This window comes from Equus caballus, chromosome 5 (genome assembly GCF_041296265.1).
Source record: "Equus caballus isolate H_3958 breed thoroughbred chromosome 5, TB-T2T, whole genome shotgun sequence".
Taxonomy (NCBI): Eukaryota; Metazoa; Chordata; class Mammalia; order Perissodactyla; family Equidae; genus Equus; species Equus caballus.
In genome coordinates this window covers 6,279,965-6,304,593 of record NC_091688.1, presented here as the reverse complement: position 1 = coordinate 6,304,593, position 24,629 = coordinate 6,279,965, and the positions used below count along the sequence as shown (strand labels likewise).

The 24,629-nt window shown below is 41.7% G+C and overlaps 1 protein-coding gene across 7 annotated transcripts in view; it reads left to right on the top strand.

Annotated features, from left to right (window-relative positions):
- Nucleotides 1-24,629, top strand: part of SCYL3 (SCY1 like pseudokinase 3) — a 40,026-nt gene that overhangs the window by 7,529 nt on the left and 7,868 nt on the right. For 4 of the 7 annotated variants that reach the window (XM_023640524.2, XM_023640526.2, XM_023640525.2 and 1 more), the window contains exons 3-10: nt 7,417-7,602; nt 9,657-9,770; nt 10,910-10,966; nt 12,337-12,439; nt 13,645-13,756; nt 15,699-15,776; nt 18,111-18,250; nt 19,547-19,731. In XM_023640524.2, the coding sequence (XP_023496292.1) occupies nt 7,417-7,602; nt 9,657-9,770; nt 10,910-10,966; nt 12,337-12,439; nt 13,645-13,756; nt 15,699-15,776; nt 18,111-18,250; nt 19,547-19,731 (975 nt within the window). The remainder of the gene's footprint in view (nt 1-7,416; nt 7,603-9,656; nt 9,771-10,909; nt 10,967-12,336; nt 12,440-13,644; nt 13,757-15,698; nt 15,777-18,110; nt 18,251-19,546; nt 19,732-24,629) is intronic. The other 3 variants (XM_005609646.4, XM_070266645.1, XM_070266646.1) reach the window with 1 other exon arrangement.

The following is a 24,629-nucleotide window of genomic DNA, read 5'->3' as shown; positions in this document are numbered from 1 at the left end:
GTATAATTGTCTCACTGGTGATTATGATTCATTTCTATCCAGTAGCCTGTGAGGAATGGTAAATCCTGAGTCAGAATTGGGTTACTGTGTTTACTTTAATCTACGTGCTTAGTTAGGGCTCCCTGGTAAGTGCAGGCTTGTGGTGACTCCTGAGTGCCCTGACACCAGGCAGCCAGCCATGCTGGGCTCTAGGAATAGGCAGACAGATGCTCTACAAGTGCTCTGCTGAGTGTCTGGGGGGACCTCGTGCTCTTCTCTGTGATGGATTCAGGCTGGTTTGTGGGAGGGCCATTCAGCATATTTGAGAGCCCACGAGGTGTGGGATGAGAAAGAAATGGAAGAGATGATTGCTGTGCTCAGAGGAGCTCGCATTCTATTTGGGGAATGCTTTACAGTTCTTCCTTAGATTGACATCTTCTTTTTGTTCCTCTCCCTCTTAGCCCTTTTCTATGCTGTTTACAACCATTGTTCCAGTAAATCAACTTGCCTACATTGTTAGTTTTTTTTCTTTTTGCTGGAAGAAGACTAGCCCTAAGCTAACATCTGTGCCAGTCTTCCTCTATTTTGTATGTGGGACGCTGCCACAGCATGGCTGATGAGTGGTATAGGTCTGCGCCTGGGATCCAAACCCATGAACCTGTGACACTGAAGCAGCGCATGCCAAGCTTAACCACTACGCCACAGGACCACGCCCATTGTTAACTTTTGAAAAAATTATTTCCTTCCTCTCATGATCAAAATCAGGTTCTCTTCCAAGGCTCCTGAGCGTTGTCTACTCAGAAGAACTTCACAGGCATTCCCCCATCCCTCAGGTGTGGGAGGGCCACCAGGTGAACTGGCCCTTTCCCAGCTCCCACCACAGTGTTCACACTACACCTGCTCCTCCTTTTCCCTCTAATGCTTATGGCCATCCAGCCTTCCACCCCAACTCATTATCTGCAGGAACCTCTTATGGGAGCCCCAGGTCTGTATTTCCACCCGCCTACAGAATATCTCCACCTGGATGTTCCACCAGTACCTCAGGTGCAGGGTTTCCAAAATAGAGTCCTTTATCTCTTTCCCTTTCTGCTTTTTCTTCCTAGTTCAGGATCTAACCTCCAGGCAGTGGGCATGTATTTTATTTATTTTTCTTTTGAGGAAGATTAGCCCTGAGCTGACATCTGCTGCCAATCCTCCTCTGTTTGCTGAGGAAGACTGGCCCTGAGCTACCATCCATGCCCATCTTCCTCTACTTTATATGTGGGATGCCTGCCACAGCATGGCTTGCCAAGCTGTGCCATGTCCACACCCGGGATCTGAAACGGCAAACCCCGGGCCACTGAAGCAGAATGTGCGGACTTAACCGCTGCGCCACTGGGCCGGCCCTGGCAGTGGGCATTTAAAGCCAGAATGTACTTCCATCTTTGTCTCAGATTTGCATCTTAGGGGAAGAAGGAAGAATATTTTTCCCTGAAAATTCTTGCTCTCTAGTTTAGGCTTCTTGGTTATTTTGTTATATTTCTTTAACAGAGTGAAATTATGACTTTCTCCCTGTCTAAAAACTTCCAAGTGAATTTGAGCTATAGTTAAGAACTACTACTTTGTGTAGTTTTCAAAGTGAACTAGCAAATCAGAGGTAGAACAGTAATGAAAAGTCAAGTCCCTAAGGCTTGAGTTAATTCTCTGGATAGCTGAGTCATAACCGATTCCTGCAAAGTAGGAATAGTTTATATTCAAGACTAGAATCTCACATTTAACATCTCCATATGGGCATAGATAAGTGTGAATATTGGCGAGTTATCTAGTAATACTCATATTTAACAAAAAAAGTATAGTTTATGCTTAACATTGTGTGTGCCAGAGGGGAGCGACAAGCACAGGTCCTGCTAAGTGTCTTGCTCAGAATCATGCAGCAAGTTATTCCTTCCTTTCTTCCTTCATTAAACAAACAAGTCACTTTGGACCAAGAATTTTGCTGGGCATGTAGGGTTAAAAAATAAGCAGGAGTGAAAATGGAACTTCTTATTGCATTTCTTCATCAGGTTAACATTTATTGAGTCTGTGTTTCCATGCCAGCACTGAACCAGGTAGCATTCCTTCTAACTTAATAGTCTGCCCTGAGTACTAGAAGGACAATAAAAGAAGGTACATAAACCAAGGGAAAAAATTAGAGCTCCAAGACATAAAAGCTGAACGAAGACTTTCCCCTAAACAGGGGAAAGTGAAGTATTTCATGTTTGTTTTGCAGATAATTTGAAATGATTTTTAAAATGAAAATATGAAAGAGGTTGTGTAATTTTACTCAGAAACCATAGCTCAAAAGACACTTGAAAGAAATTCTCTCCAATTAACCACACTCATTCAGCCAACCTGCCAGCACACTTCTTGGCTCATTGTGTCATTGCTGTGTACATATGTGTATGTATGGATTGTTTTAAAGGCAAATACACAAATTAATAGTTCATAATTGCTAGTTAAAGAAATTTTCTTAACCCTTTCTTTTTGTTTATTAGAGTAACCCAGGGGAGGGTAACATATTCCTTCTTAAGAATAAACAAAACACTCTATTGGAGCTATTCCCAGAGTTGGCAAAATTAGATTATTAAAAGAAAAGACGTTGGACAAATTGCTACACTCAGAAGATTCTTCTGTGATCTTACCTGAGACATTTAATAGACAAGTTTGAGGTGACTGATAGAAAGTGTGTGCCAGTGCTGGGTTATGGGCTCTTACACTGTGCCATATTCTTCCAGGAAGGTGTTTTGGAGCATTCCATACTAAGTGCTTATTTGTGAAAATGAAACCTGATGTTCTCTTGAGGGTTATTCTCCAGGTGAAGTCTTCCGTCATCTCCTGCTGGTTTGTGATTGGTTCACAAGGCTGCCCCAAGGCCCAATGATGGTACGGGGTAGACCCCGGAGTTTAGGGCCATGTAAATTCTTTCAGAAAAACTGAGTGATTTGTTAGGAAAGCAACCTTCCAGCATTTTAAGTTTTGCTGTGAGTAAATGATAGGATTGTTTAGCTGGGTTGGGAATTTTGGCCCGTGGATCTCCGAAGTTACTCAGGTCGAATTTTTTGGGACATGCAGCATGGGTGGAGATTGGAAAGTCTGGATCTGATAGGGCAGTTAGAGAACCAACCGGGGAAGGGAAGAAACTGCACAGATTTCACCTCTGATGTTCAGAAGTGTCTTGTATTTGTCGTCCATCTGGGTATCCTCCCTGTCTGCTGAGAAAACAGGGCAAAGAAGAAAGGTGTGTGTGTGGGAGAACACTCCATACAAGGGATTTCTACAGTGGGATATCCGTACCCTAGGGACTGTGCGACATGAGTCATTACAGTTTGGGGGAAAAAATATCGAGAATGTCTATTTAAATTTACTTTTAATCTTTTTTTTGGTACCTTCTATTTTGTGGATGTTATATAGTATACATATTTTATTTATATATATATATACACACACACAACATATATATATTATATATACATCTAATATAAGCTACTTATGTAATGTTTTTACTGGTGTGAAGTGTGTGAACAAAAACATTTGACAATCACTTTTCTAGATAGTAAAAAGATAAACATTTTAAAGACGGTTAAATATTTTTAAGGGGATTAAATGCTTGACAAGCAAAAGGTAAAATGTAAGAAAACAGGATCAACAAAATCAGAAATGTTTACCCTCTATTCGGGCAAATCCAAGGTTGGAATCCATTCCAAGTTGTTTTAGGGCCCGGCGTGGTCTGTTCTCGTGACCGTTTCACCTGCACTTGTGAAGAAGGTGTGTCCTGCAGTGGTGGCAGGGCGTTTTGTAAATGTCAGTTTGGTCCAGGTCGTTGATATTATTCAGGTTTTCTGTTTTTACTTTTTTTTTTGCTAGTTCTGTTGATTGTTGAAAGAAGAGTTTTAAAACCTCCAACTGTGATTGTGGAATTGTCTGTTTCTCCCTTTCATTTTGCCAATTTTTACTTCATGTGTATTTTGAGGCTCTGCCATTAGGCACACACATTTATAATTGTGCCTTTTTTGGGGTATTTTTAAAAATTTAGTTAAACTAAAATAAAATAACAAAAACAGTTCACCCATTTCTCCCACCCTTTGTCCCCTGCCTCTGGCAACCACCAGTCTGTTCTCTGTATCTATGAGCTTGATTTTTTATTTCATTTTTTTAAGATTCCATGAGAGATCATATGGTATTTGTCTCTCTCTGTCTGACTTATTTCACTTAGCATAATGTCCTCCAGTTTCATCCATGTTGTTGCAAACGGCAGGATTTCATTCTTTTTTATGGCTGTGTATATATATATATATATATATATACACCATAATTTCTTTATCCATAACTGGTGTATCTTTTTAATGAATTGTCCCTTTTATTCTTTAAGAAATATCCCTTTTTATTTCTGCCAGTACTCTTTGTTCTGAAGAGTATTTTGTTTGATGATAGAAATGGATCCACTCCAGTCTTCATATGTGTACTGTTTTCATGGGATATCCTTTTCTGTCCATTTACCTAGCTCTGTATTTATTTATTTATTTATTTCTCCCCAAAGTATGGTTGTATATTCTAGTTGTAAGTACATAGTTGTGTATTCTAGTTGTAAGTACATAGTTGTGTATTCTAGTTGTAAGTCCTTCTAGTTCTTCTATTTGAGCCACTGCCACAGCGTGGCTACTGACAGATGAGTGGTGTGGTTCCACGCGCAGGAACCGGGCCTAGGCTGCCCAAGCGGAGGAAGCTTTAACCGCTACGCCATCAGGGCTGGCTCTCTGTCTGTTTTTAAAGTCTGTGTTTTATAGGCAGCATATTGTTGGGTCTTCATTTTTTATCCACTCTTGATTGAGGCATTTAGATCATTAAAATTTAATGTAATTATTACTGTGGTTCAATTATATTATTTGTTTTCATTGTCCCCTTCTGGTTTTTGTTCTTCTGTTCTCCCTTTTCCTCTTTTGGATTATTTTAATATTTTTTAGTATTCCATTTCAATGTATCTTGATTTTTTGGCTTTATTTCTTTATATATTTTAAGCGGTTGCTCTAAGGAATTCAGTATATGTAACTAGCTATTTTAATAGTCTACTTGTGGTTAATATTGTACCACGTCACAGGAAATGTAGAAGCCGTGGAATCGTATGGGTGTCTCCAGCCTCCATCCCTCCTGTCCTGACATGTGTGTCAACTGTTTTATATATATAAATATATATCTCACACACACGTACATATACATCACACACACTCAGAGCTTCATCAGGCAATGTTAGAATATTTGCTTTAAATAGTCATATATATTTAAATAACTTAAGATGTAAAAATGTAGCCCTCACATTTATCCTGGTATTCACCATTTCTGATGATCTTCCTCCCTTCCTGAGGACCCCTGTTTCCCTTTGGTATCATTTCCTCTTCAGCTTAAAGAGCTTCCTTTAGCATTTTTTGTAGAGCAGGGCTTCTGTCAATAACTTTTCTGTTTTCCTTCATCAACAATGCCTTTATTTTGCCTTCTTGCCTGAAGGATATTTTTGTTAGATAGAGAGTTCAGAGTTGGTAATTTTTTTCTTTCAGCACTGCAAAGATGTTGTCCCCTTTGTTTTTGGCCTCTGTTTTCTGATGAGAATCTGCATCATTCAAACTGTCATTCCTCTCCACGTAAAGAGTGATTTTTCTCACGCTGCTTCCAAGATTTTTAACTTATTTTTGATTTTCAGCAGTTTGATGATAATGTGTTTCAGTGTGGTTTTCTTTGATTTATCCTATTTGGTGTTCACTTCTTAAATCTGTAAACTTAAGTATTTGGTCAAATTTGGGAAGTTTTCAGCCATCACATTTTTTATGCTCCAATTCTTTTCAGCTCTCTTTTGAGACTCCAATTATATGCATTAGACCTTATGTTATTGTCACACAGGTTCCTGGGTCTGATCATTTTTTTAAGAAAATACTTTTTCTCTTTGTTCTTCAGATTGGTTAACATCTTCATGTTCACTGACTCTTCCCTGTGTCATCTTCGTTCTGTTAGAGTCCATTCATTGAATTTCTTATTTCTAATATTTTTTTTTATTCCTGAAATTTTCATTTAGTTCTTTTATATAACATTATTTCTCTGCTGAGAACTTCTATCTTTCGACTTATTTCATGACTGTTTTCCTTTACCTCTAGGAGAATGGTTATAATAACTGATGTAAATTCTTCCTGATAGTTCTAGTATCTGAGCCATCTTGGGATTGGTGTTTGTTGGCTTTTTCATTAAGAATTGATCACATTTTCATGGGTGGTTGTTGGCTTATTTTGGATTGCGTCCTGGACATTTTGAAATGTCATGTTGCATAGACTCTTGATTCTGTTATAATCCTCCAGAGAATGTGGATGTTTTTGATTTAGCAGGAAATCAATCCCCTTAGGTTCAGGACTCAAGTTTTTATTTTATTTGATTTGATTTATTTATTTTCTTTTGAGGAAGATTAGCCCTGAGCTAACTACTGCCAGTCCTCCTCTTTTTGCTGAGGAAGCCTGGCCCTGAGATAACATCCATGCCCATCTTCCTCTACTTTATATGTGGGACGCCTACCACAGTATGGCGTGCCAAGCGGTGCCATGTCCACACCCGGGATCCGAACCGGCGAACCCTGGGCTGCTGAGAAGCGGAATGTGGTTAACTTAACCGCTGTGCCCCCGGGCTGACCCCCAGGACTCAAGTTTTTGAACTACTCTCCCCACACCCTTCCTGCAAGTGGTAGTTCAAACATCAGTTCATTTTTCAAAATTTTGCTCTGCTGGTTTGGGTCTGTCCTGTGCATGCTTGCTTCAGGGGTTAGTCTGAGAGCTGTGTGGGTGTGCAGATAACTAGGGCATCTCCTTCTCCAGCTCTCTGCCCTCCTGGATATCCTTCTCATACTCAGGCCTGCCTTGGTTCCTTTCTGTGATTCTTCTGGCCAAAATGATGGCAAAGTTTCTATCAGAGTTATAGCCACTTTTGCTACCCTGCTCTGTGACTGGGGCCTGCCATCAGTGCACAGTTGTGAGAAGGGACATCCCCTAAACCAGGAAACTCACCCCCATGGGTGTCTGTTCTCCAAATCTTGATTCCCCTCCACAATCTGGTGCTTCTTTTTACTTTTCAGAGTTCTCAGGGAGTTGTTTTTGGCACTTGCTCAGAGTTTATAGTAGGAATCATTGGGAAGTCTGGGCTCTTGGTGGCTTACGCTGCCATAACAGAACTGGAAGTCTCTGCAGAGTTATTTAAGTGTTGGTAAGTTGAATAAAGTCAGAGCAAGTCACAGATTCTCCACTGCCTTATTTGAAATTTGGGGTAGGGAGCTGGAGAGGACCTTGAATGCAAGTATACATTTTCTGACTTTTATCACCATATATATGGAACTATAATTAATCTGGTTTTGATTCATTAACTTCATCAACTCTTCTGTTTGTATTTTTAAAGCACTTGAAGACGCTTCGTCACCCTTGCTTGCTAAGATTTTTATCTTGCACTGTGGAAGCAGATGGCATTCATCTTGTCACTGAGCGTGTTCAGCCTCTGGAAGTGGCTTTGGAGGCGTTGTCTTCTGCGGAGGTCTGTGCTGGGATCTATGACATCTTGCTGGCTCTTATCTTCCTTCATGACAGAGTAAGTAAGCTGGACAGTCTGCCTCATGGGCTTTGATGTGGACTGGGGGCTTGATGTGTGGGGTAATGCTTGTAAATCATGGTATGTATAGAAATCATAAGGCACGGACTTCATTGGAAAGCTTCCTGAGGGAAAATAGGACTCCGGAAGGCACAAGGAGTGCTACAGACAGACGGTTTGTGGAATGAGCAACAGGTTCTCCATTCCTGGCAGTTATTTATAGAACTTTATTTCAGTATGCTATAGTTTCCCTCTAGTTTTGAATAAGTCTTTATCTAGAAGTAGCTCAGCTGTTATTTGTTATTAAGACAAAAATAAAGGTTTAATATCAGTGCTGCTGTGGAGCAAAGTTCCTTTTTGTTTTCAGGAGTTTGGTTCCATTTTAGGTTTTGAAGAAAGAAGTGACCATTTCTTAGTGGCAGAGTTTTACACATCCTTTCCCATTCAAGTATGTGGTACCAACAAGAGACAGCCCCTGAACACTGGCAATGTTTGCTATTAAGGGGATAAAATGGTAGTTTTTATGTTTATATCTGGTCTATTTCTTGACAGTATTATTGAGCTATTATTTTTAAAGAAATTTACATTCTGAAGTATTAAGGCCTTTGGCAGCCCCCTAAGACTAAAAAATACCAGTCACAGGGGCCAGCCTGGTGGCGTAGTGGTTAAGTTTACATGCTCCGCTTTGGTGGCCCGGGGTTCACTGCTTCAGATCCTGGGTGCAGACCTACACACCACTGGTCAAGCCATGCTGTGGCAGGTGTCCCACATATAAAGTGGAGGAAGATGGGCACAGATGTTAGCTCAGGGCCAATCTTCCTTAGCAAAAAGAGGAGGATTGGCAGTGGATGTTAGCTCAGGGCTGGTCTTCCTCGAAAAAAAGAAAAATACCAGTCACAGGTTAGAAACACTTGCATTTGACTCATCTTAATATATGTTTTTAAAAAAATTTCTATTAATGGGAGACAGACTCTCTAAATATCGCTCAAGATTTATTGTCTCTTAAAAGTATGTCTAAGATTCACGTAAGAAGAACTATTAATGCTTCACTCTGAAGGAATATTTTCTCTGTTGGAGAAAGTGCATGCACATGGTACACATTTTGAATAGTAGGAGAGTGCATATGGGGAAGAGTCAGTCCCTCCCCCATCCTTGAGTCCAGGCCCTGCTTCTCCTCCAGGCAACCATGGTGCTCAGTGGGTGAGTCCAGAGATGTTCTTTGTGCAGAGAAAGTAAAGATCTATATGCTTTTTCTCCTTTATTTTTTCTCAAGGGGAAGCATACCATACATACTATTCTAAACCTCCCTTTAAAAATATATATATCTTAGAGTGTTTTATATAAGAATATGTACATATTTGATCTAGTGGGTAGAATATTTGAAATGTACTTGTCTACTGGAATGCTCTCTGGTTTGGAAAAAATACATATACCTCAACTATGTTCTCATTTTCTTCTTCCCTCTTGACCTTTCTGTTTTCTGTAGTTTTAAATTTGGCTCTTTTTTGCTCTTTAGGATATTTCTGGTGGTCTTTATCATTCTATTTTCCTCTTCTTCAGGCAGAATTTTTTTAATGCCTACTGACAAGATTTCAGGTGAAGTGGATCTGGGTTTGTGATAGAATGTAGGTGAGAAAGAATTTAGAGGAGAAAATGAAGACAGTAGTAACCTGTGGGAGCAAAACCACACTTTCTCTCTGAAGGCATTGGAAGCAAACTGTAGTTTACGAAGACCTGTACACCTATTTATAAGGACACTTGTGTGCCCTGCCTCCCATGGACATGCGGATGTGCAGTGGCTTTAATGTTGCTATTCCCCTGCCTCGCGCGGCAGCTGGAGAGAGCAAAAGCCCTTCCGTTGTATTGTTCCTTTTTTCTAACCTCGTAATCCTTAAGCAGGCTCCTTTGTTATTCCTTAAAGTCACAATTCCATTTATTATGCCAAAAGTGGGAAGACTTGCCATGATCTTTTTTTTGGTGATTAGTATTTAGTTTTTTAAAACTTCTACTTCAGAAACTGGGTTGGCATTCTTCTTGCTGTTCTTTTTTTCCAGGGCCACCTGACACACAACAATGTCTGCTTGTCGTCTGTGTTTGTGAGCGAAGATGGGCACTGGAAGCTGGGAGGGATGGAGACAGTATGTGCAGTCCCTCAGGCCACGCCAGAGGTACGCCCGGTGTGGGCCCCCTTTGCCTTCTGAATGTGGTAGCGCTCTGTGTGTGGTTCTCACCTAGGGACTGTCCTTCCGTGTTAGGGTGCTCTTAGATTTGGGGACCTGACTTTTTTGTTGATGCTCGCATTCATAGAATTGTAGGATTTTAGTCTTCAGAAGGGCACTAGGGATCATTTATTCTTTCTCCTCATTTTGTAGCCGAGGAGCCTGAGGCTGAGAGAGGTAAAGTGGTTTGGTCAAATTTTTAATTAAATGCCCCTCCTCTCTACCCCTGTAGTGCCCTGTACTTAATTATACCACTTAACATTTAACGTTGAGTTGTCTTTATGTGTCTATCTTCTTTACCCATGCTTGAGCTTCTTGAGGGTGTGCTAGCCTCTTACGTTTATCTTTATATCTAATGGCAGATGAAGCGGAAGTCTAAGGTCTAGCTAAGTCTCCCCTTTGCGAAGCCCTCCCCCAGGCTTTCTCTGCTTCTGTGGCACTCAGTCTGTGTTACTGAAATCCGTAGTTTGCATGTTAGGTTTTGAGTACCTGGCTGGGGGCAGGGGATTCATTGCATTCGTTTTGTATTCCTAGTGCCCTAAATGGTGTTTGGGACATGTAAGCTCTTGAAAAATAACCTTTGAATAAGTGGATGAATGTACTTGTCCTGTGGATGTTGGTTTTGTCTCTGTGGCTTGTAAGATCCTCAACCTTTATATCTCACGTGGCAGCAAGCCGTAAGATTGACTTGATTCAGTGAGAAGATTAATGATAGATGTGTTCTGCGGTAGAAGAGCCTTTTGTTTGTTAATGTCTATGCAGGATGAGGAAGAAGTATTGCTGATTTCCATATAAGGGCATCAGATGCAGAGATGCCTCTAAACAGCAGGGAGTATCTCTTAAACCAGCTAAAGTGGAGAGGAAAGGGAACTAAAATTTATTTTCTGCTAGGTCTTGTGCCATGTCAGGTACTGTATTTACATTTTTTAATTAGGAAGGTTTTAAATTTACGTATTTAATGTGTAGCATCGGTTTGAAGGTTTCATTGCTGCTGTTTCCATTGCTCGTTGCTTCTGTAACTTGGTTTAAGAGTTCGGTTCACCAAGCGTATGTATGAATTATTTCCCTTAATTTCTTTCCCTGTCTAGTTTCTGAGGAGTATTCAGTCAGTGAGAGACCCAGCGTGCATCCCTCCTGAAGAGATGGTAAGACGATATACTTCAGATGTAACGAAGGCTTCTTTGTGGAGCTGACTGTGAAACTTAAACAACTCTCCTCCGCCCCCCTTTTCTTTCCTAAGTTACAGACGCCTCATAATTCCTCTGAGCTCAAAGGCTTCTGAGATTAATCCTCTCACCACGGCAGGGAGCCTTTCTCTTGACACTCAGCTTACATTTTTGGTGGTATAGACACCTGATGTTGTTTAAAGATAGAGGTACCGCAGTGTGAACAGGGTTGCGGCTTCATACCCATTTCACGGCAAGTCTTTGTACTTTGCTGGAAGCCGTAAGGCTTGGAGAAGCAGCACTCCTAACCTTGTCCGTGCTTCACCCAAGCCATTCATCTGCCTGTCTGCCATCAGTTAGGATTCCAAGATGTGTAGAAGAGCGATGATTAATATTATCGTGCTGGTAAAGAAAGATTATATTTACCAAAAAATTTGAAAGTAGTTGCTCCCTCTAAACTTGTTCTTATAATCACTGTAAGCATCGATCCCCAAAGACATACGTAATGTGCTTTACGGGAAATACAACCCCAACTGTAAACTTAAGACCTAAGACTTGAAGTAAATCAGGTTTATCCAAATCAGTACTATGTGTATATACTAGGGTTTTTGAAACTGATGATTTGTGGGTTTTAAATCAATGCGGGTCCTGACCAGCATTTTGAGAAAAAAAAAAAATAAAATAGAAAATATCATTGAGGGGCCGGTCCCATGGCCGAGTGGTTAAGTTTGCGCGCTCCGCTTCGGCAGCTCAGGGTTTTGCTGGTTTGGATCCTGGGCGCGGACATGGCACTGCTCATCAAGCCATGCTGAGGTGGCATCCCACGTGCCACAACTAGAAGGACCCACAACTAAAAATACACAACTATGTACCAGGGGACTCTGGGGAGAAAAAGGAAAAATAAAAAAAATAAAAATAAATAAAATAAAAAACATTTTCAAACTTTAAAAAAAAAAAGAAAGAAAATATCATTGAACATCTTAGGTAGTAAGGCTAAGTATTGTTTCATGAAACTTTTGTTTCTATTATGTATGTATTTATACATATGTATGTATACTGATAATAGTAAATAACAAATTTTTCACTCTGGGTTGCAGTCAAAAATATTTTTGAAAGCCACAGACATATATCATATCTGACATTTTTTTCTTTTTGCCCTTGTTTGATATCTTAAAATCTTTGATAAATTCTACTCACTGATAGTTTTAAAAGTCTGTAAATTAGTGTGTGGTGCTATGTAGTTAGCTTTGAGTTTAGTAAATGCAAAAATGGGAGAAAGTGCTTCAGAGAAAATTAGAAATGGCTAATAAGGCAGATCCTCTAGTTTTAATGGCCTTTACTGCTTTTAGTCTCCAGAATTCACAACTCTGCCAGAGTCACATGGACATGCCCGGGATGCCTATTCATTTGGGACATTGGTGGAAAGTTTGCTCACAATCTTAAGTGAACAGGGTGAGTTGGAGTTACTACTGCATCCACAGAATAAGTAGGAAAACCACCCGCGGCCTGTTCTGTGTGGATTCAGAGGCCCGCAGTCCGAGCATAGTAAGGAACCTCCTGCTTACCACGTCACTTGTTAGGGCAGATCTGAACAGCAGGGAGGGAAGCAGCTTTGGGTTTCTTTATTTTGCGTAGTTAAAAGAATTTTAAGTAGGAAGCACTTTGAACTTTGGCTGTCAGTACTGTGCATTATCACCTTATTAATGGTACTGATATTGATGGTCTAAAGACGCTATTATTGAGCCAGCCAATAAGTAAATGAGTGCTGTTACTGATTTATATGTAATAACCTGAAGAAGAGAATAAGATTCAAAAATTTTTGTTAATTTCTAAATCAAGCTTAACATTTCTTTATCTTTATTCTTTCAAAGTCCTATTGATTTTTTCTTCTTGAAGTAATTACTTTTTTCTTTTGTTGCCCCTTAAAGCCCAGGCTACTGAACACATTTTCTTTTTTCTCTTCTGAGTTCTCTAATGGCGTGCTCGGCAGCCTGCTTCACTCTCCTCCAACCACTCCCGGCCTTCAATTGTCCGCCCATTAAGTACCAGTGTCCGTTGTCACATTAGGCCCTTCCTGGCCTGTGTATCACCATGCTGAAGGTCTGTGCGGTTCTAATGTAGTTTCCTCTACCAGGCTATACAGCGTCCTGAAGTCATGAGCACCAGTTAGCTGTCAGATCCAAACAGTCCCAGCCTAAACACTTGAGAATTGAACCCTAAGGCTTCCTTACGGGTAATGGATTCACTGCTCATCGCTCTGTCTAGAATGGTGGCAACTATGTACCATTCTTGGGAAAATTGAAAATATAGTCATTCAAATAACTTTCTGTGTTCTGTGGATGAGGAACCCTGGTTGAAAAGACCCTTGAACCTGCCGCTTATTAAACCTTCCCTTTATGCCTGAGTTGAGTTAAACTGACCATCAGGACATGAGAGGGCACAGAAGGGGGGCCGTGGGGAGTGGATGCATTGGCAGGACAGTTTTCTACACCTGCCACGGAGTTTGGCCTGAGGCAGCAGGAAGCTGTTTAGCAACAGCCAGGGCTTTGTTTGTTTGGGCTTTTCCAGGTTGGTTTTTGCTCTCGTCAGTCTCCAGCTATAGCGGTCCTGGAAAGAGGGAGAAGGCACTGGAAACTAACTGTCGCTCTGGATTTCAGTTTCAGCGGATGTTCTCTCCAGCTTCCAACAGACCTTGCACTCAACTTTGCTGAATCCCATTCCAAAGTGTCGGCCAGCGCTCTGCACCCTCCTGTCCCATGACTTCTTCAGGTGAGGGCACCCAGGATGCCACGCTGGCCGCCTCCCCCAACTGCCGGCCTGTTCTCTCAGACATTGCGCTCCAGTGCTGGGTGTTGGAAGACCACATATGCAGTTTCTCTTGTGTTGTGGTTGTTAATTTTTAGGGGAGATTGAGTCATGTCCACATGAGAAAATAGAGGGAGAAATTGGGTTGCCTCTCATCTTCCTATCTTTAGAGTTTTAGAAATCTTTGTCATGAAGGCTTGGGCCTAGAAATTATAGCCAGTTTCCTTAAGGCTTCTGATTGTCAAGAAGCTAAGTGCTGTCCAGTGGTTCACAGTTGTAAGTTAATTGAGAAACTTAATAAACGTGGCCTCTCCTTTCTGCTGCCATTGTATTATTGATATGAGTTTGTTATTGTGGAATTTTTTTGAGGGGGGAGGAGAAGAGCCTATTTTTCCTCAGACTGAAGATTGTTTTCTTTGTTCAGTAACGTGATGGAAGAGCAGAGACGTCGATGTAGAGGGAGGGGCACAATATAACTCTTAACACTGTCGCTACATTCAGACATGTTTTTGAACCTCTTTTCAAGGTTATGTGTCCTTCATTTTTTTATTTCCGTGACTGCAGAACTTCTGCAAAGGTTAATTCCACATTCATGACTTTTATTAGTAAAATCAGTCTTCCGTCAGTTTTCAAACTAAAAATCTTTGTGTTTGCGGTCGGAGAGCCTGAGAAAAACCAGAGTGAAGGGGGAACTAATATTACCCCTGGAGGGAGGAAGAGTTGCCTCTTGGGTTGAATTCGGGGGTTACTATTAAACAGGGCCAAGGGGATGGTTTCATCATAGGTATCAGGGTTTTGTCATTTATATTTCAAAGAAACTGTTCAAACCTTTCCCTTAAAAGACAGGAGTCTTTTAACCAAGGTATTTCCATGTCCTTTGTACGATTCATAGTAATAGTTTATTTACTTTGATATAAAGTCTCTACAAAGAATAACCATCCTTTACAGTAAATAGATTCTTTCATCACTGTGTGGGATAAGAGTTCTTTATTAAGAATTGTATTTTAAACAGAGAGGGGAGAAGAAAGCCAAAAACACACACCAGTGTTCCCTTCACAAAATCTGATTGTTACATCAGAGGAGAAAAGCCGGCCGGAGACAGAAGGAGCCAGGCCAGCATCTCCAACTGAGGCAGCTGAACCAGTTTGATTAGACTTGGTTAAGATGTTTGTGCTTTTTCTCTGCTGCTAAGCCGGAGGGAAACAGGTGTAAATATAAACTGTGGAGCCCTAGATGCTTAGCTGTGCTTACAAGGGCTGCCGGGGAAGGTGGTGCGGGCTCCTTGCCGAAGGGTCCTTCCCAGGCTGCCCTCCTGCAGGGCAGGACGCGAGCGGGCTCCCTGGGAGCTGAGCTGTCCGCAGCCTGCGTGACTCTGTGGGGCCTGCAGGAGACTGCCCACTCCGCACTCTCCCCTGCCTGGCTGAAAAAACGACCGCACAGCTTACAGCAGGAGCAATGAGAAGATTCCTGTGACTAGTACAAGAAATTCCTTTCCCCTACCCTCTCTAATAGTTTTTACTTCACCAAAGGAGACTTGAGAATCAACGACTGTTTTGTAATGGTAATACCATTTCTTTCTCCAGGATATTTCATTTAACCACATCCTATTACAGCAAAAAATTTGGATGATTATGATGATTGTTAAAACCACAAAGTTAAGTTGGCGTGAGTGTGTGTGAGCATGTATCCTCTTCACAGATCTCTTTGATATTCTTAAAATGTTAGATTCCCTTTGGGCTTGTTCCATAGTATTTGTTTCATAAGCTACTTAGTTATTGTAGAATCCTTTAAATGGCACAGGAGAATGCTTCTTTGCTGAAGATTATTGTAGTGTAGTCTGTGGTTATATTTAACATGGCTTCTCTAACCTCTTGCCCTGCATGCTTTTTTTCTTTTTGGCATTTAGGAATGATTTTCTAGAGGTTGTGAATTTCTTGAAAAGTTTAACATTGAAGAGTGAAGAGGAAAAAACTGAATTCTTCAAGTAAGTCCAGGAGGTTAGCACCTTAAAATTCAGTAACTTGGATGAGTCCATGTAATCACGTCGGGTATTCTGGAGAGGGTGGGTCAGACAGCTGGTCTCTTCACAGAGTTTATTGAACACTTCCTCTGTGGCAGGCGTTCTGCTGGGCGCTGGGATAGATGGTTCTGCTGAGGGACACAGGCACACACACTGATGATCCTTCACCAGTGATAGAGCTTGCTGGGCATCCTGAGTACACAGGATGGGCAGGAGTGGTTAGAGGCGGCATTCTAGGCAACATGAATGAATGCACGAAGCTGGGACATGGTGTGTCCTTTGTGGGGAATGACAAGCAGCTGGGTCCTGTTGGAGGGCAAATTCCAAGACAAGGATGGGTGAGAGGTGGGCACCTTGTCTGTGGTGGTGAGGAGTACTGACACTGTGAGCAGTGGACTTCAGGCATGGAAGCCATCGAAGGGTTGAAAGCAGGCTTTGAAGTGGGTACATCTCCCTGTAGACAGACCACTCTGTTGTCTAGGCGGGCACAGGCTTAACTCCTGTTGGACTTGGATCGGTTAGTAGACCATAGAGGTCAAGGCAGTAGATGTGAGGCCCCACATAAAGGCATTGTGGGAACACCAAAGAAGACACTGAGATAAGAAAGATTTAAAAGATAAAATTGGCAAGCCTTAGTGATTATCACCAAATGAATTAGAGAATGCTGGAGGAGAGGACCTATTGTGCAGGAAAATCCTGAATTTGGTGTTCAATGTGTTAGTGAAGTGTCTCTGGAACTTTAGCTAGAGATGTGCATGGGTGTTGGGCCACATGGGTCTGAAACTCAGCAGAGAAGTGTACGCTGATGAGCTACAGGTAAATATTAAGGTTCCTCAGCCTGGATATGGTGACATTTTCCCAGAGAAAGTGGGGGGCATGAGAAGGACAGTGGGCCCAAATTGTAACCCTGGGCTTCCCAGCCTTGTAAGGGGACACATGGAGAGGCAGTGGCTGATGAATGAGACAAAGAAGCAATGGTTAGAGGAGATTCAGAGAGAGCCAGGAAGGCTGGTATTCCCAAAGGCGTAGAGAATTTGAGAAAGGTTGGAGGAATCAAGACATGCCTGCTCACTTAGCACTCAGGATAGCACTGGGGGCTTGTCTAGACAGCTCGTCCAGCAGCGTGAGTCAGAGCGCAGGAATTGAGAAGTGATGGAAGGTGAGAAAGTAGACATTGGGTTAAACCTGAAAAGTTCAAGGAGGAGAGAAGTTAGAATTGCTAAAGAAGAAAATGGAGTCCGGGAAGGACATTTTTAAGGATGGAAGAGATGTGAGCATGTTTATAGGCAGAGGGAATGGAGCTAGTGGAAGAGTGGAGGGAGCATTTGAAGCTCAGCTGTGTTGGGGAGACTGTCGGTCATGGTCCTGGAAGAGAAGGGGATGTTGGGACAGTGGCTAGGTGGGGTGGCTTTAAATGGGGGAGGCCCTCATCCTTGGTACCTACAAAGGAGGTAGGAATGAGTATGGATGTAACCTGTTTGTCGATAGGGGCCTAGGGGCTTGAAGGAGATGGTGCATGATGTGGCCTATTTCCTAATAAAGATTATCTGCCAAGGGTGATTGTATAGTGGGATATTATTACTACTACTATCTGATATCCACATATGCCTTAACAAAATGTTTTTACATATGTTGTTGTAATAAGTTTAGTAACAAAAGCCTGTATTTTGTTTACTATGGAAACTTTCGATAATCTCATATCCTACATCTTTTAAATGTGAAGAAAGTACTTTTTCTTTTTGAGGAAGATTAGTCCTGAGCTAACATCTGGCGCCAATCCTTGTTTTGCTGAGGAAGATTGGCCCTAAGCTAACGTCTGTGCCCATCTTCCTCTGTTTTTATATGTGGGACCCCTGCCACAGTATGGCTTGATAAGTGGTGCGTAGGTCCATGCCCGGGATCCGAACTGGTGAATCCCAGGCTGCTGAAGTGGAGCACACGAACCTTACCACTGCGCCACCAGAAAGCCCCATGAAGAAAGCACCTTTTATTGACTAGAAAGCCTCTGGCCTATTAAAGGAAAAGGGAGGACAGTTCTTCTATTAATAAGGGGCAATTTGTTGAAATAGTTTCTGGCTTGGATTGGAGATTGTCTGTGTGCTGACTAGCTGGCCTTGCCCCACGCCTTCTGCATTTTTCTCAAGTACCTGGGGACTGACCTGTCCACCTTCCCTAGCTACATTTCAGAATGTATCAGTTTGATGGAAGTGGGAGAGAGGCCAGATGTGTCTAAACTGCTCGAATACATTGATAACAGTGTCATGACCAGTTTCCCAGGCTCCCCTTCTTTGCCTCTAGATTTCTGCTGGACAGGGTCCGCTGCTTGTCAGAGGAGTTAATAGCTTCACGGCTGGTGCCTCTCCTGCTCAATCAGTTGGTGTTTGCAGAGCCAGTAGCTGTGAAGAGTTTTCTTCCTCATCTGCTTGGCCCCAAAAGAGGTGAGTTTTTTTCAAAGCATTATTGTTAATTAAGGAGTTTGGGGATTGTTAGTCCATGTTTGAGCAGAATGAGATTACTGCATGGTGTAGTTAATGTATGGTTCCAAAAGTGGAGAACAACTATTGGCCCCTGATATGATCACTTTGGCTCATATCTGGGTACCAAAGCCCGCAGGATAAATATGGGCCGTCTTCCCAGAGAGTCAGGTTTACAAACACACACACACACACACACACACACACAGGACTAGAATATGAAATACACATGAAGCTGTAAGACAAGGCATATATCTTCAAAGGACTTCTGCACTTGCAATGCAGGCAGATGCATTCCTGACTTCCCGGGAGCAGGCCTTTTATTTTCTGTTTTCAGTGGGAAGATTGAAAAGCACTGAGAGCGCTTTGATTCTTGAGCTTCAGTTTTTTTCTCAGTGAAATGAGGTTATTTCTTTGAAACTTTATGACTTTATAAGCACTATAGATGGTACCACACGTCAGATTAGATGTGTTAGCATTAATATAATTCTATAGAATTTTGAGCTGGGTAGACTCCTGCTTTCAGAATTTTTTTTAAGAGATCTCAATTCAACAAAGCAGCATTACAGGTAACTATGTTACAACATAGAATTTCCTTATATCTCTACTTTGTCATCCCCTTTAGCCATGAGTGTTTTCTTTATAGCTTTTCTATCCTGTTCCTCAGGAGACCTGAGATGAGGGTGTACTTCTGAGTCACCTGGGGAGCTTTCTGAAAATTTGCCTGCGTGCCTGATCCACTAGTTCGGGACAGAGCGAGGGCATGGAGATAGAGAGATATATATGTTGTTTTTTTTTAAAGGTCCCCAAATGATTCTGATGCATGTCTGTGTTTGAGAACCACTACCACAATGACTAGGAAGAGAGCGCCATGCAGCCCAAGTCGCATTGTAGCATTTGACACCTCTTGGTTTTGCAGAAAAAATTACAACAGTATCAATCTAATCTAGTATATGAAATTCCTCACTGATTAAAACATTCTATACATTTAGTATAGAAAGTTATTGATTCAGGATTCCATTAAAATATAAGCTTTCTTTGAGGTATTTTAAGTATGATCGAGTGTTTCAAAAACAATACTACACTTGAGATGCCTTGAGTAATTTTGGGTCAAGAAAAGAGCTTTCCTTTGGGCATACGAAGTTAGAAGAATACTCAGAATGCGTGTGAAGTTCTGGGCTCAGTTCTGAATTGTGCTTACTGCTCCTTTCACTGAAGTGACGACCTTTTTCTCCTCTGTAACCACCTCTGATGGGGTAGACCATGCACAGGGAGAGAACCCTTGCCTGCTCTCGCCAGCCCTGTTCCAGTCGCGGGTGATCCCCGTGCTGCTCCAGCTGTTTGAGGTACACGAGGAGCACGTGCGGATGGTGCTGCTGTCTCACCTCGAGGCCTATGTGGAGCACTTCACTCAGGAGCAGCTGAGGAAAGTCATCTTGCCACAGGTCAGAGACAGTCGGCGGGCAGGTGGTCACAGAGCCGTCCAGAGAAAGGCGAGGAGAGAGTAGGCAAAGCGGGTACCAGTGTTGGGGGGCTGAGAGGAGGAAGAGGGCTATGGAGGATCAAGGTAATAGCTTAGAAGACCTCGAGGCAGCAGTTCGGTTTAACAGCCGACAGGAATACAAAGAGCTGAGATTCAAATTGCCTGTCCATCCCATTCACACAGGCCAATCAATTAAACTAACACATTTGGTCTTAACCTGAAAAAAATTAGTCTGTTTGCTAATTCTTTGGGGAGAACGAGCAAGAATCATTTGTGGAATGCTTTGTGAGCATAAGCTGTAAGTATCTGTAATTAAATTACTATAAGACAGTTAAATTTTAGCTGAGAGGAACATGAGATTATTCATATCAGTGATTTTCAGCTTGTTTATCAGCCCCCAGGGACCCTTGTTATGATTCGCCCACTCAAGGGCTCCAGGTTTGTATTGGTTTCCTGTGACTAATATAACAAATTACCACAGACTGTGTGACTGAAAGCAGTAGGAATCAATGCTCTCACGGTTCTGGAGGCTGGAAGTCTGAAATCAGGGTGTCAGCAGGACCGTGCTCCCTCTGAAGGCTCTAGGGGAAAATCCTTCCTTGCCTTCTTCCTGGCTTCTCGTAGTTCTTGTGTCTTCTGTCTTCCTGTGGCCTTTTAATAAGGACAACGGTTATTGGATTTAGGGTCCACTCTAACCCAGTCTGACCTCATTTTAAGGTCACATTCTGGGTGGACATGAATTTTGGGGAGACACTATTCAACTCAGTACAAGGTTTTAAAACATTTTGTCAGCCACGTGGTTTCTTTCAAATAATCTGTTTACCTTTGAGATTAATGTATTTGAAAATTGTTTGTAAGGCCTGGTTTCATGGCAGGTCTTGTGCTTAGGTATGGGGGCTGTAGAGGTACGTAACACACTCCCTGCTTTCAAGGAGCTAGTAGGTAGGAAAGATTGATGTTTGTCATCTGTTCCTGCATAGTAAACCATCCCAAAACTCAGTGCCTTCAAACAACAATCTGATGTTATCATCACGATTCTTTGGACTGCCTGGGTTCAGCTTGGGGTTCTATGGCTCCACGTGGTGTCGGCTGAGGCAGCAGTCATCTGGGGCCCCATCGGGGCTGACACATGCAAAACAGCTGCTTGGCACCTTGGAGGGAACGGCTGAAAGGCTGTGCTTAGCTGGGACATTGGGACAGCTGGGCCTCTCTCTCCACGAAGTCTCAGAATGTCTCAGGGCCTCTGTCCCCCTGCGTGACATCTCCACATGATTTCTCTAGCAGGGTGGGTGGACTTCTTAAGTAGCTGCCCAGGGCTACCAGAAGTGCCAAAGCAGCCTTCTTAAGGCTTCGGTTGGGAACTGACAGTGTCACATCTGTCAGTTCTCTTGCTTAAAGTGAGTCACAAGTCAGCTCAGGTTCACTGTGGGATGGGTTTGCACAAGAGCATGGATAAGAGGGGCTTAGCTCATGGGCTGGCTTTAGAGCTCAGCTACCACAGTGTCGCACTTTGTGTTCACATGTGCAACAGTAACTGTTACCCTGTGTATAGTTTGTGTCTGAATATTTAGAACAACGAAGCACTCTCTGAATAGAAGTGCCATCCTAGGTCTCAGAATTGGCACTGAGCTGAGGTCAAAGAATGAGTAGATATTGAGCATGTGAAAGATGCTGAAAGCTCTCACTGGAGTTATTTCCCCTGTAGGGGAGTAACTTGGCCAGTTTATGTGCTGAAAAGTGCACTGGGGTAAGAGCTTGGAAGATGGACTGTAGAAAGGGAGGTCGGGTAGGAAGCTGTCGGGACAGTCTAGCTAAGAGATGGCAAAGACTGGGGAGAATTTGGTGGCAGTGGTTACGGGAGGGACACATACAGGGTAGAAGGGGTCGGACTCAGTTTCTTCCTAGATAGCAGAGGTTTGAGGATGCCTTGGATTCTTGGCTTGGACGGTTTGTTAGGATTACCATTTTCAGTTGTTAGAATTCTAATCACATACAAGTAAACATCCTTTAGTTTACTTGTACAACTTTGTTTTGAGAAAGTGCCTGATCCATTAGCATTAGACCTGATAATTCTCTTATTGATCTTGTTGGAAACCTTGAGCTTGGATAAATGAGGAAACTGGACCAGAACAATGAAGTGATTAATTGGTCAAGTCATACTGAGCAGTCCTAGCAGAGCCTGGACCAGAACCCAGGTTCTTGATGCCTGTGGTACTCTGCTGGCTCTGCCAGGCAGCCCTTTATCCTGGCCTTGCATCTGGCTGGTGCAGGTGCTTTGCACGCCATCTTCCTTAGGGACGTCTTTGCTAATTCAGAGCAAATTTCTCCTGATACCTGCATGTGACTGTTTTAGTTAAGGTTCTTTGGTTGCAAGTAACTGGAACCCACTTAAATGAGCTAAAGCAAAAAAAGAGACTTTAATAAAAGGGTTTCAGACTTCCTTACAGGGAAATCAAGGGCAGCTGAGACTCAGCCATGTGGTCTTCATTCCTTTCTTTTCTCTTTGCATGTTTCCATTTTGACTCTCTGAAGACCAGCTTTCACGTGGCCAAACATGGTTGTCCCATAGCTTCCAAGTTTACTGTCCTCAATTTAAGCAAAACACAGAAATAACCAGCTTCTCTAAATTCCAGTTTTTATTACTGGGAAACAGATCATAATTGGCTCAGTGTGGGAGAGGTGTTATATGCATCAGATGTAAAGAAAGTTTTCAAGGTCCTATCCTTGTGGGTGTGTAAAGTGAGAAGAGGGCCCAGGACTGGGAATGTAACTGTTTGTGACCTAGATGAGTGGTTCTAAGTGTGCTCTGCACAACACTGCCATCCATGAACTGTTTGTTACGCTTCTGCCATGAGGTGGGTACAGATACGGAGAATTAGCATTTAAAACCTTTTTGGCCCTGAGCTAACATCTATTGCCAATCTTCCTCTATTTTATGTGGGACGCTGCCATAGCACAGCTTGACAGGCAGTGCTAGGTCCGTGCCGGGATCCAAACCTGTGAACCCTGGGCTGCTGAAGCGGAGTGTGTGAATGTAACCACTATGCCACTGGACCATCTCTTTAAACCTCTTTTTTTATTGAGGTATAATCGACATATAACCTTACGTTAGTTTCAGTGTACAACATAATGATTTGATATTTGTATATGTTGCAAAATGATCACCACAGTAAGGCTAGTTAACATCTATCACCCATACATAGTTATAAAATTTCCTTTTCTTGTAATTAGAACTTTTCAGATTTACTTTCTTAGTAACTTTGAAATACACAGTACAGTCTTATTAACGAGTCACCATGCTGTACATACGTCCCCAGGACTGACTGATTTTATAACAGGAAGTTTATCCTCTTGATCCCCTTCACCCATTCCAATCACCCCCAAACCCACTGCTTCTGGCAACCACCAGTCTTTTCTCTGTATCTATCTATGAGCTTGTTTTTGGGGGTTGTTGTTTTTTTACAGTCCACATATAAGTGAGATCATACAGTATTTGTCTTTCTCTGTCTGACTTATTTCACTTAGCCTAATGCCCTCAGGATCCGTCCATGTTGTTGCGAATGGGAAGATTTCATTTCTTTTTTATGGCTGAATAATAATATCCATTGATATATACACCACATCATCTTTATCTGTTCATCCATCAATGGACACTTAGGTTGTTTCCACATCTAATGATGCTTCCAGCTTTGTTCTTTTTTCTCAAGATTGCTTTGGCTATTCAGGGTCTTTTGTGCTTCCATCCAAATTTTAGGATTGTTTGTTCTTTTTCTGTGAAAAATGCCATCAGAATTTTGATGGGGGTTGCATTAGATCTGTAGATTGTTTTGAGTAGTATGGACATTTTAACAATATTAATTCTTCCAATCCATTAGCATGAAATATCTTCCCATTAGTGTCATCTTCAGTTTCTTTGATCAGTGTCTTATAGTTATCAGTGTACAGGTTTTTAACTTCCTTTGTTAAGTTTATTCCTAGGTATTTGATTTTTGATGCAATTGTAAAATGGATTGTTTTCTTAATTTCTCTTTCTGATATTTTATTATTAGGGTATACAAATGCAACAGATTTTTGTATATCAGTTTTGTGTCCTGCAACATTACTGAATTTATTAGTTCTAACAGTTTTTTGGTGGAGTCTTTAGGGTTTTCTATATGTAATGTTATGTCATCTGCACATAGTGAGTTTTACTTCTTCCTTTCTGATTTGGATGCCTTTTATTTCTTGCCAAATTGCTCTGGCTAGGACTTTCAATACTATGTTTAATAAATGTGGTGAGAGTAAGCATCCTTGTATTGTTCCTTATCTTAGAGGAAAAGCTTTTAGCTTTTCACCATTGAGTATGATGTTAGCTGTGGCTTGTCACTTAATGACCTTTATTATGTTGAGGTACGTTCCCTCTATACCCACTCCTTTGAGAGTTTTTATCATAAATGGATATTGAATTTTGTCAAATGCTTTTTCTGCATTTATTGAAATGATCATTTGGTTTTTATCTTTCATTTTGCTAATGTAGTATATCATGTTGATTGATTTGAGGATATTGAACCATCCCTGCATCCCTGGAATAAATGCCACTTGATCATAGTATATGATCCTTTAATGTATTGTTCAATTCTGTTTGCTAATATCTTGTTGAGGATTTTTGTATCTATGTTCATCAGCGATATTGACATATAATTTTCTTGTGTCATCCTGTCTGGTTTTGGTATCAGGGTGATGTTAGCCTCATGAAATAAGTTTCTGCTTCTTCTGGAATAGTTTGAGAAGATTGGTATTAATTCTTCTTCAAATGTTTGGTAGAATTCACCAGTGAAGGCATCTGGTCCTTGTCTTTTCTTCATTGAGAAGTCTTTGATT